At 42.6% G+C, this 12,756-nt stretch overlaps 1 protein-coding gene across 2 annotated transcripts in view; it reads right to left on the bottom strand.

Annotated features, from left to right (window-relative positions):
- VAPA (VAMP associated protein A) overlaps positions 1-11,984 on the bottom strand; it is a 38,811-nt gene extending 26,827 nt beyond the window's left edge. Inside the window, exon 1 of one of the 2 annotated variants that reach the window (XM_032602400.1) lies at positions 11,654-11,984. In XM_032602400.1, the coding sequence (XP_032458291.1) occupies positions 11,654-11,732 (79 nt within the window). In that variant the 5' untranslated portion in view covers positions 11,733-11,984. The remainder of the gene's footprint in view (positions 1-11,653) is intronic. The other variant, XM_032602399.1, reaches the window with a different exon arrangement.
- Positions 11,985-12,756: the final 772 nt, after the last annotated feature.

Below are 12,756 nucleotides of genomic sequence, written 5' to 3'. Positions count from 1 at the left end.
TATACAGAATATCTACTAAGAACTCCCACAGTAATAGTAGCATGGCAGCAGTAGTAAGAGTAAACATAGTGATAACAGAAGTTTTTACAATCTAGCCTTTTACTGGACACTCACCACGTATCAAGAACTTTGCGTGAATTATGTCACTAACCCTAATAACAAGCCTATGAGGCTGATACTTTTATTACTTACCCTCATTTTACAGATGAGTCGACTCTGAGTCAGAAGTTAGAATACTTGTCCAAGGTCAGACAAGCACAAAGCCATGGAGGTGGGAAGTCAGGTCTGCCTCCAGAGCCTGAACTCTCATAAATTCTCTATGTATTTTATGCAAATACCTAAGCTATATTTATTTCCTAATTCATAAGCCATTCCAGGCGGATTTCTGCAGTGTTAAAGCATGAAACTGTAATCAAATCAGTAATATAAGAAAAAGATTTTTATTGGATATTTTATTGTATTTCCCTTGGTTCCACAGGATGAATATTTCTGGAAACAAGTATCAAACACCAAGAAAACAGTTTTTATGTTTTACATCAAAGAAAGCCCTAAAACATCTTCATTACAAATTTTAAAGATGAAGTTTCCTTAATTTATTTACTGTATTTTTTTCCCAAACACACTGAAATCTCAGACTTGAGCGAATGTAAGCTCCATGAAGACTGGGTCTCTGTTCTATTTGCAGCTGTATCCCCAACTGGACAATCCCTGGCATAGTAGGTACTGAATAAATATTACTGTACAAACGTTAATGTAAAAATAAACAGAAGACCACTTTCCGGGAAACAAAATGAGTCATTTCTATTCAAGATGGTTTACTTATTAAAGCACTAAACATCATTTTATAAGCTTTCATTAACCTTACAAAAGTATGGATCCTGAGATTAATACAAAAGCCAAACTTGCCTATTTTATTTAAACCTTCTACTATTTAAGGAAAGCTTTGATTTCTTAAACTGTTTCACTGCCCTTGTTTATCCACATTACATAATCAACAAAGAATTTCAAAATGTATCATGAAAAAAATGTCCAAATCCACGTAACATAGTAGTGTGTCATCATTAAAAAAAAAAAAGTTTTCCCACTCCAGGGGCTTAACGTTATAGTTAAAAGTAACCAACAGGCAGGAACCATGTCTTTTCTTTCTTTTTCAACACTTTCAGTTAATGCAGCAGTGTTCTGAGCACAAAGTTAAATACTCATCCATCACCTTCCTGTGGGGGAGGTGGATGGGGGAGGGGGACGGGGCCGGGGGGAGGGGGGCGCTGGGGGGATCTGCTATTGATGGTGTAGGTACTGACTTTTGTAAAAAGCATAATGTAAAGCAGAAACTAACACACCACTGTAAAGCAATTATACCCCAATAAAGATGTTAAAAAAAAAAAAGCATAATGCAGTGCGCTGAGTTAGAGGCTCACAATCTAACACCATTAACAAGGTGACTGACCTTGAGCAAATCATGTCACTTCTCCAGCCCAGTCTAACCCTCCACTCTAGCTCAGTACACAAAACCATCTCTAAGACTCCTCTCAGCCCTCAAAGTATGTGACATTTATAAACAACTTTACTTACTGCCTTAACTAGAAAACACCTACTACTCCATGGTAACATGGCCGGTAATTCAATCCTAGATGATCACAGCCTCACTGACATTTTGTATAAAGCTACTAAACATTTTAGAAGTACTTTTTCTGACCTTTTGATGCACAGACTGCTCACTCTGACCTAAACAATCTTTGTGACACAGTCCTGAAAACAAGTGGGAGAGTATAAACAACACTGTCGTCACACAGAAATGAAACATTTTGATTTGTAATATTTTTATATAAGTCTTATGTCCTTCCACTGTGTAACTTTCTAGAGAAAAATAAGATGTACACACAAAAAAAATTTTTTTTCATGCTTGCACTCAGGATTAACATTAAATATGCTTAAATTAACACCTTTGTTAAAACAGAAGTAAGTGTTCCATATCTGAAGAGTTTACTTTTTAAAATCTATGTAGGCAGGATGGGAAAGAATAAAAAGAGAAATTGATATCTTCGGGAGAACCTGAAATAAATGTTTTTTTAACACCATTTACAGATCTAAAGTTCCTGTTAGATTATAAGCAAAATACTTATGGGAAAATTATCACAATAATATTAACTAAAAAATATAGGATATAAAAGAGTCATACACAGAAAAAATAATCAACTGTTAACAGTGATTATTTAGGGACTTCCCTGGTGGTCCAGTGGGTAAGACTCTGTGCTCCCAATGCAGGGGGACCTGGGTTTGACCCCTGGTCAGGGAACTAGACCCTGCATGCATGCCGCAACTAAGAGTTCACATGCCACAACTAAGAAGTCTGTATGCCGCAACTAAGACCTGGCGCAGCCAAAATAAATAAATAAATATTTTTTTTAAAGAAACTGGTTATTTATAGGTGGTAGGAGTGAGTAATTTTTATTTGCTTTATACTGTTCTATGCTTTTTCAACTTTCTACATTAAGCATTGATTTTATAATCAGAAGGGACTTTTAAACGTGAATTCATATTACCTTAATTTGTTCAGAAAATCTTTTATTTTTAAAGTGGAGGGGTGGGGACTGAAAAGATGCAGAAAAAGCTATCTTTTGAAGATGCTGTTACTGAGATTTTTGGCAGTAGGAACAGTACTTAGAAAACAAAACCAAGGGATTCATCTTCCCCTATAAGCTATAAAAGTAAAATCTGTTCATAGAGAAAGAAAACACACTCCATGATGCAAAGGTGCTCTATACCTTTAAAGGTATAGGAGTCACTCCAATTCATGTCAGATTATCCAAGTACCAAAATAAAAATATGTATGTATATATATATATATATATATATACACACACACGTGTAAATATATATGGATGAGTAGATATATATGGAAGTATTAGCTACAAAATAAAAGGCTGTCAAAATGCAGGCCCATAAGAAATCTGTCAATTTATATTACAAACTAGTACTTTAAAGCTCTCTCATATTAACAATTCTTTAACATAACTATTTTTAAAAATGGCCACTGAATCCAATCACATCCTTTAAAAGCTTAACCATAAGTAACTAAACATCTCATTCATTTAAACCTGAATTTTGAAAACAGTAGCAAATGTTCAAGGTAACTATCCTAGAGAACTCCCCAAATGCCAGAGAAAAGTAGCTAAGCAAACTATGGTATACTGGGACTTCCCTGGTGGCACAGTGGTTAAGAATCCACCTGTCAATGCAGGGGACACGGGTTCGATCCCTGGTCTGGGAAGATCTCACATGCCACAGAACTAAGCCTCTGCGCTACAACTACTGAGCCTGTGGCTCTAGAACCCGCAAGCCACAACTACTGAGTCCACGTGCCACAACCACTGCAGCCCACGTGCCTAGGGCCCATGCTCCGCAACAAAGAGAAGCCACCGCAATGAGAAGCCCCCGCACAGCAACAAAGAGTAGCCCCTGCTTGCCACAACTAGAGAAAGCCCGTGCGCAGCAATGAAGACCCAATGCAGCCAAAAATAAAATAAAATTTAAAAAAAAAAAAAAATTTTAGGGCTTCCCTGGTGGCGCAGTGGCTGAGAGTCTGCCTGCCAATGCAGGGGACGCGGGTTCGTGCCCCGGTCCAGAAGGATCCCACGTGCCACGGAGCGGCTGGGCCCGTGAGCCATGGCCGCTGGGCCTGCACGTCCGGAGCCTGTGCTCCGCGGCAGGAGAGGCCACAACAGTGAGAGGCCCACGTACCGCAAAAAACAAATAAATTAAAAAAAAACTATGGTATATTAACGACACGGCATCAAAAATGGTATTTATAAAAATTTAAGACATTAGTCGAGGTTATTTTTATAAAGTGCAATGTGTCATAAAGTTGAACACAGTCTCATAAATGTTGAAGTCTAATTCTATTTAAGCAAGGCATTTTATTATGAGGAATAAAATCATACTTAAGCATTGATTATAAAGATGAAAGCAATCTCAATGACACAGGACATGAGGTACAGCTGGCCTCACAGAAGGCTGCATTCAAGAGAAACTGATACTGGAACCACAAGACCTCTCTTGCCTGCTTTCCTCTCCCTGTTCTCTCTCAACTGGCTACTTCTGCTTGACATGGCCCAAATCAGCCACTGTCTCCAAGTCTCTGCGACCTTAAAAGTCTAAAACCTATCGTGTTTAAAGAGGAGGCTTCCACATTGTGACTAGCTAATCATCAGTATGTATATATTGGCTGGCCAGCAAGGTGCCCACCACTGAACCCTCAGCACTGTCTGGACGAAGAGGGATCCTGTGAACTTACATGCTGCTCAGACCTACTTGCCTCTAATAGAGTCTATGGGCAGGGCCCATTCTCTGAGAAATAAATACCCCAAACTAATCTACCATGCTCTCACAAGAGACCACCAATTGATCCTAACAGTAAGAGCCCAATGAAAACAGATATATGTACAGTTAGTTATAAATTAGATTTGCTTTCAAACAAACATGATTTTCTACTTGTCTTTATATGCCTTGATTTCTGAACTGCTACGGTATAGTTACAGACTTGTTTTCTATTGACCTGATATAACTGCTTTATTATTTAAAAAAAAAAAGACTTCAACCTGTATAAAAGGCTTAAGTTATTAATAAAAAATAAAACAAAGTATTACAGGTAGGACAAATGAAACTTTTGATATAATCTCTCAAAGTACTGAGTCTAATAACAAAATAATTTTTTTCTCTTACCATTAAAAGCACTGAATGTTCATTGCAGAAATCTTGGAAAACACAGAAGAGTAAAAACATAAAAACAAAAGCATCCTAAAGTAGAGCTAATGACTGCTAACATTATTTTCTTTCTGATCTTTTCCCTCACACATATTACCATAAATGCACTCATACTTATGCAACTTTTCACGGGAGGGATAAGGCGGTCATCACCAATGAACTTAACGTCACTAGAAGTTGGACAACCAGACGTTATCCACACCTGATGCGACACAATTCTATCTATGCAGTATTTTTACCAAAAAAATACTAAAACCTGAATCTTCAAGCCCTTAAATCCAACTCCAAATTTACAGGAACTACATACCAGAAATATCAATACGGGACATTCCACTGGACAACGACCTGGTCTTTTCAACAAGTAAATGGCATAATAAAAAGGAAGTGGTGGAGGCACTGTTAAGATTAAGATGACCTGGGTACAACAGCCACATGCAATGCACAGACTGAACAAACCTACTAAAAACCAGGACTGTAATTGGGAAGATTTCAATAGACGAAATATCAGATTATTGAAGAATTATTTTTGGTTTTATTAAGTGACGATGGTGTCATAATTCTGCAAATAAAATTACCCTTTTTTTGTTTATCAGAAATGCAAGCTCAGGTATTTAGGCTTGAGATGTTAACAGCCAGAATTTGTTTAAAATACTGTAGTAACCCTGCCCCCCCAAAAAACACAGTAAAATACTAATAATCATTAAATTTAAGTATATATAAAATTATTAAATTTAAGAGTATAGAGGTTTCGTTAAGTGTATAGAGGGTTTTTTGGGGGTATTTTTAAGTGTATAGAGGTTTTTATAAATATTTGAAAGTTTTCATAAGAAATTTTAAACAGATTAATTTGAGTCACTTTTCAGTTATAATAACCCAGGAAACAAGCATTTTCAAAAATAACCCCCTCTTGCATTTAATTCTTTTTTTAACAATAATTTTTTCTTTAGTAGTTATACAAAACAATATTACATTTTGTGGTCTGTAAAGTTTAATAAACTGGCAAACATGTGATTTTCTTTTAAACCAACTTTTTATGAAGGAAAGTAGGATCCATCCTATATTAACCACTATCTCCTCTGAAAAACAGTTCTTTGAAGGGTCGGTCAATCAAGATAGAAAAGCAACAAGAAAAAGAGTCAGGAAGAGCCTCTGAGAAAATAAAAGGGTCCTTGCTAACAAATTCTCTTCACAGACCATCTGTGCATGGTTAAGGAAGGTCTTACTTAAAGGAAATCTAACAGGTAACTAGTACAGTAAACCAACAACAAAATTACCAACACTAACAATCACAAAATACCAAACTTTGCAGAACTTAACTCAACCAAGGTCTCCCAATTCTTTACATATGTAAAGAGAAAAACTGTGTTTTCCTTTTGCAGGGAAAACTTGTGTCTTCCTTTTGCACTCAACTGTCATACACGTTCACAAACCCTGACAGGCCGACCACCACCCAAGAAATCACCCAGTCCCACTTCTCACTTAACAAATGAAAAAGGTGAAGCATAAAGAATGAACAATGTATCTATTGTTAGTCAGCTCTTAACAAAATACCCTTTTCTGGAACTACAAAACTCTGAAAACACAAGTACCTGAAAAGGCAGATGAAAAACCCTACTGAAAAGAGATCCAAGACAGAAAACATAAGAATTACAGGAGATATCATCTGAATCTTATTAGTGCAATCAACACTCACTGGACAATCATCCCATGCCAGATCTTGTTATTATGGACATAAAAATAAATGAGCATATCCTCAAGTACTTTACAGTACAGATTGTGAGAGAAAAGTACGTAAACATAAATACTACACAATGGTGAGTGCTGTAACTGCAGACAAGCACAAGCTCGGACGGTGGCATGAAGAAGGCAGTGACCAGGTGGCCTGGGACAATCAAAGACAGCACAAGAGGAAGGGGCTCTTGAAGTGGAGAAAGCCTGCCTGACAGGAGGGAGGACAACACTCTGAAAAGAGCACCTGGAGAGGCTTGCAACAGCTGAGAGCGTCTGGGGAGATGGTTTCATATAACCAAAGCTACGGCAGAAGAGAAATGAAGAGGCAGGCGGTGGATGTGGAGCTTTGTCAAGTGCATAATGGGAAAATGGTGCAGGTTCTTCAACCCAGGGAGCAACGGTATCAGGCCTGCATCTTTCAAAGGGTAGTTCTTTCTAGCATGCGTGTAGATGACAGGCCGGAGGGAGGGGATGCTAGAGAAAAGGAGACCAGCTGCTGACCAGTAAGGGAAAGAGAGTCACCTGAAGCAAAGAAATTAGCCAAGCCCAGAGCGCTCCTGAGTAACACGCCCATACCGCCAAAGGCCTACAATTCACCTCCTCATGACAACCCTGAAAGGACCTAAATGTAGCTAACCTGTCCAAGGAGATCACTCCTTCTTCCCCCACTCCCCCTGGGTAAAACGCACCCGTTCTCACAAGACAGCCAGTGCTTGTTGTCCCCTCTCTCCAGGTGTGTAAGCCAGAAATCAGAGCCTTCAAGACACACTCTCCCAGTGCACACACCTAAGAGACCGCCGGGTCTCACCAGCTTTATGGACTTTAACTTTTTGCATCTCCAACACCACCCCACAAGCGGTCACCTCTTGCGTGGACAGCAGCAGCTGCCTAATTCATCTCTCCCTCCCATATTACTCCATATTGCTACCACAAGTGTGTTTCCTTAACTACAAATATGACATCACTCCACTACCTCCACACCTGTACCGTTCTCCCACTTAACATCAATGTAAAAAACCAGTTTGGGATATGCGGAGTTTGAGATGTCTGAGCAACATTCAAATCCAGATGTCAATAAGTAATTAGTATGTATTCCAAAGTCTGAATTCAACACAGATTTGGAGTGTACCAATGTGTGCAAAAAAGAGAGCAAGCAGGGGAAAGAGAGGCCCTTGAAACAAGGAAGCCTGAACAAGGGAAGTTCAGAGTGAGATAAAGTTGAAACCAAGTCAGAATCTCAGAAACATGAGCATTAAGAAAAGGTCACAAATGAGACAGTAAAGAGCAAAGAAGAAAACTAGAAGACAACTGTATCACAGAAGTCAAATGAATCGAGTTTTTAAAAAGACGAACTGTCAATAATGGCAAGTGCCAAAGAGAGGTCAAGGGAGAGAGAAAGTGGCAGTGGTCACTGCAGTAGCAATCAGGAAGCTGTGAGGACAGTGGACAGGAGGAGAGGAACAGGGAGACTGGGAACATGAACTACTTTTCCAAGAAGTCTGACTGCAAAGGAAATGAAGCACAGGAAGGACAAGTACCACAAGGAGTTGGGAGTCAAGGAAGTATTTTGTTGGCTTATTTGTTTTAAAATGAAAGACTGAAGTGCATTTTTATGTTTAAAGGAAGAAGCCAGTGGTTGAAAACATGACCAAGAAATATCTGATGGAACATGGTCTGGGTCATGAAAGACTTTTACCTTAACCAGCAAAAATAGCAGAACAAATAAGCTTAAATATGAGAAGGGTTTTTCTTTCTCAGAGAAAAAAGTGTGGATGTGTGCCGACGAACAGGTGTAACAAGAGGAGACAGCACATCACGGAAGGGCTTGTATGTCACACTAAGAGTTAGGCTTTTATCTGGTGGGCAGTGGAGAGCTCGTTGAAAACTATTAAGGAATGGAGTAATAAGACAACCATGTCCTATTTGGGGGGGGGGGTGAGGGGGGGCCGGAATCACCCCAGGGATTTGATGTAGCCACTGTAAAACAGGAGTGATCTGAAATACGTAAAAATGTGCCAAATACCCACCAAGAAGAGGAGTATTCCCCATCCTCACTCAGGCCTCTTCATCGTGATGTGCTGCTATTCAAAGATGCTTTGGCTGACACACTGCAGGTCCCTCGTCACTCAGAGAGCTTAGTTTTCTTTACTGATGTTACTGTTATGGGCCACCTTCAATACAGTGGTTTTGGTCTATTTTCCTCTTTCTCTGATCATTAAGAGGAAGAATACATTCACAATTTATTTTAGCATTTTCTAAACTTTCTTCTCCAAACTCTCCTCTAGAATTACTAACAGGTTGGAAAAATAAAAATGTTGTATAATACAAAGGAAGAAATTTTATGATAGTAAATAAACATTTTAAGGACCCCCCAGAAAAGTCTCTCACATGTAATACCAAATTTCAAATCTGAATTCTAGGTCAAATTACTGCCAGGGCTTACAAACAGAATTTAAAAATATCTACCTCTTTTTTGTTACTAATGCAACAAAAGAACTACTTTAGAATTCATGACATCATTGTAAAAGTATTTTCATATAAACAATTGTATAAAACAATAAACTTCAGTAAAATAGAGGTATGTGGAAAATCTATTAAACGGCTATCTGCTTCTCCACAATTGTGCAAAGTGATGATAATTCATATCAAGATGACTTTGTTATGCATATAACAGAAAAATTCACCACCCAATCTCAGAATGATTAAATGACTCACTCTTGGAGAAACCATCTTAATCAAATGTAAAGTCAAATTAATTCAAATAAACCTACCAGCAGGTGACATTTTGCAAAACTATCCTTTAATGGACTTTTACTTAAACTGAAAATTACGGGTAATTCACGGTAGAGTTAAATGACTTTTTATACCACCATCAAATGAAGCATAAAGAGACTGTTGATTCTAACTGAGTCTCCTCACTTAGTGTTGAACTGCTCTTTGGAATACAGACAGCTTTCCATCAGAGCAATCTATTTACCTTTGACTAAAAGAATAACTTTTATTAAGAAGTTCAAATGACACCAAATGTCACCTCCCAATTCATCCTACCCCTCCTCTTTCCCAATCCTCCCCATTACCCCACTTTTAAACCGAAGCACACAGCAACCCACTGGGTATTTAAGTACAAGCCAACCTTCTCTCACATCAGTAAAGGAGCAAACCATTCCCTTGACCAGCCCTCCCCCTTCCCCACTTGAAAGCAAGCTGCTTCCTAAAGCAAGCGGAGAGGAAGGAAGAAGGGGCTTCTTTCCTCATACTTGTTTTGCCTCTGTTACAGCATCTATATGCCTTTTCCATCTAGGAGTTCTTCAAGGGCTGAGATAAAACCTAGCACATTTTACTGTTATTAATTGTATGCTTACTCCATTAAACCAAACTAACTGTGGACCTTTCCTCCACCTTGCTTAGCACTGAATCCCCAAATGTAAGCTGATACCTGCTGAATAAATTACTCATTGTTGAGTACTCTTAATCAAATATAGAGATGACACAAATCTTTTTTTTTAAGTCTTTATTGAATTTCTTACAACATTGCTTCTGTTTTATGTTTTTGGTTTTTTGGCGGTGAGGCATGTGGAAACCTAGCTCCCCAACCAGAGATTGAACCCGCACCCCCTGCGCTAGAAGGTGAAGTTTTAACCACTGGACCACCAAGGAAGTCCCGGCACAACGCTTTCACTAGTGTTTGCTAAGTAAATGGCCCAAGTGAATGTGTGTCCCTATAAAATTTCCAGTGAAACTCTTTTTTTTTTTTAAGTCAACTTGTGTCCAAACTTTAATAGGCCCTGTGAACTACTTTCATCCATAATACAAGAACCTGTTCTATCATCATAGCTAGTAAATCTTCAATACCTGAAATGAGTTAACTATTTGGCAAGTCTCCGTGTAGGGTTTTTGGTTGTTTTTGTAACTTGCCTCTTCGCTATTACTAGTGTCTTACTATGGAAACATTACAATAACTTCTCTAAGCAGAAAGCATCAAACTCTTGCGAACATTTCCTGACCTAAAACTAGTTTTAACGGCATCCCAGTCCCTTATGGCAACATAAACAGGTTAACCAGAAGAGGAAACTTCCTCTGTAAACTCAGCCTCCCAAAAAATAAAACCAAAATACTAAAATTCTCGGAAGAACCACACACCATAAAGGTTTACATTAAATTCCTCCACCCTAAGATAATAGCTATCTGAGTTAGGTACTATCTAAATCATTATATTCATGATTCCCCAAAAGTTTTTTTTTCCTTTCGCCTAAAACTATGTAAAATCATGCCGCGCACATAAACTTGCTACAATAAAATGCACTTAGCGCCTCTCAAAATATTAATATTTCATGGGGTTGTCTTAAAACCAAATCTTTACCTAACAAGCAGCTCACTGACATTTCCATTCAAAGAAATTCGGAAACGTACTAGAGCTTCCAAAATGAAGGCTTTACACAAAACTCCTCTCATTACGTCGGAATACAACATTTTTAAACTCCTAAACCTATTTAAAGCGTTTCCTATGGAAAACAATCTGTTTTCCTTTCGGACTCAACCTTGGACTACAACGAAGGATTTGATTTAAGCACTAGAGCGGCCACACATCTCACAGGCTCCGTGCTCGGCACAGTCCCTGATTTAAGGACAAGATACGGACTCCTGCACAAGCGGATTCGGTCTCCCCGTGACGGGAGCTGGGACGGACCCCGCTTCCCCGCAAGCTCCCCGCACGCCCTCAGCATCCCCAGGAGAAACCCGCCCGAGGCGCTCCCTCGGGCCCAGCAGCCCCCGGAGTCCACGTGCAGGTGTCGCCCCGGCGCAGGTGTCGCCCAGCGCGGAGGACGTCCGGCCGCCTGTCCCCGCTGACGCAGAGCCCGGCCCGCGCCCGGCCGCCCGCCCCACCGCCCCCTCCCCCCCCCACACACACACACCCCCACCCGCCCCGCCGCCCACGTCCGGACCCCGCCCCGGCCCGCGGGCCAAGGACGAGGCCGCCGCCGCAGCGAGGCGGCCGCGCGCCGCAAGATGGCGGCGGGCGCGCCGGGCGGGAGGAGGCAAGGGAGCGCGCACCCCCGCGGGCGGGGCCGAGCGCGGGCGGCGGGGGAGGGGGCCCACCGGGCGCGGCCGCCACCTCCCGCCCGCCCGTCCGCCCCTCCCGCCGGCCGCCCCTGCCCACCTTTAAACTTGAGGTCTGTGGGCGGGTCGAGGACCAGGATCTGCTCATGCTTCGCCATGGCCCCGGAGGCGGACGCCATTGGAGACAGCGCAGAGCGGGGGCGCGCCCGCGGCGGGTCGCTGGCTGCGGGCGGGGGGCGGCGGCGGCGGCGGCGGCTGCGGCGCGGCTCGGCCCGACTTGACGCGGGGCCAGCGCTCGGCTCCCGAACCCCACGCCCGCCGCTCTGTCGCCGGCTCGCTGGGCCGCCCGCCCGTCCGCAGCTCCGGGTCTCACAACTGACTCAACCCCACACCAGCCGCCGCGGCCACGCGCACTGCGATCCTCGGAGCCCCACGTGACGCCTCTGCGTGCCTACGTGCGCGCCCCGGCCGCTGCGAGGCCTCGCGCCCGGCCCGCCCTCCATACCGCCCCGCGCGGCCGGCTGCTGCGCCTGCGCACCCCCGGCCCGCCGCGCTCCGAGCCCAGCCCAGCTGTCAAGGGAGCGGGTGTCGACGGGGTGGAGCTCAGCTCTGGGGCACGGATGCGGCGCGCACGGCAGGGCGAAAAGGCGCAATCCTCGGTCCCGTTTAGCCGTAGTGAGGGTTGCGAGACTGGAGAACCCGCTACGGCAGCGAATTACCATCTCTCAAGCGGAAATGCCTAATAGCAGAAGGAGGAGCGGTCAGGCTTTTGTTGACTACAACTCCCAGCATGCTCCGCGCGGGGCGGGGCCTCCGCCGGAGCTGGTCCCCTGTGGTGCTGCGCGGTGCTTGCTGGGAGTTGTAGTAACGGCTGTGAGCGGGCGGGAAGGAGAAGGGTCGACTGGGGTGGGGCGCGCCAACACTCATTTTGGGTCCCAGCGGGTGTCTCGTTTGCGCTAAAAAAGAAAAACAGCTTCTGGAGACTGACCCGAGGTTCACCTGATTAGAAATAAAGAAGATGCCTTGTGGAAAACATGCGTGGATCTGTCAGCGTGCTCCCTAATTCTACCCATCCCTAAAGAACTAAATTCTGTGGCTCTCCAGTCCAAGCTCTCCTCCTTCCTGAATTGTCTCCAGTAATGCAAAAGCCGAAGAGGAAACACGCCTCCTTTAAGAAGCAGACGCGTAGTTGGGGATCTGACG

The sequence above is a fragment of the Phocoena sinus genome, chromosome 14 (genome assembly GCF_008692025.1).
Source record: "Phocoena sinus isolate mPhoSin1 chromosome 14, mPhoSin1.pri, whole genome shotgun sequence".
Lineage (NCBI taxonomy): Eukaryota > Metazoa > Chordata > Mammalia > Artiodactyla > Phocoenidae > Phocoena > Phocoena sinus.
Note: the sequence above shows the minus strand (reverse complement) of the source record. Positions and strands in the feature narration are given on the sequence as shown.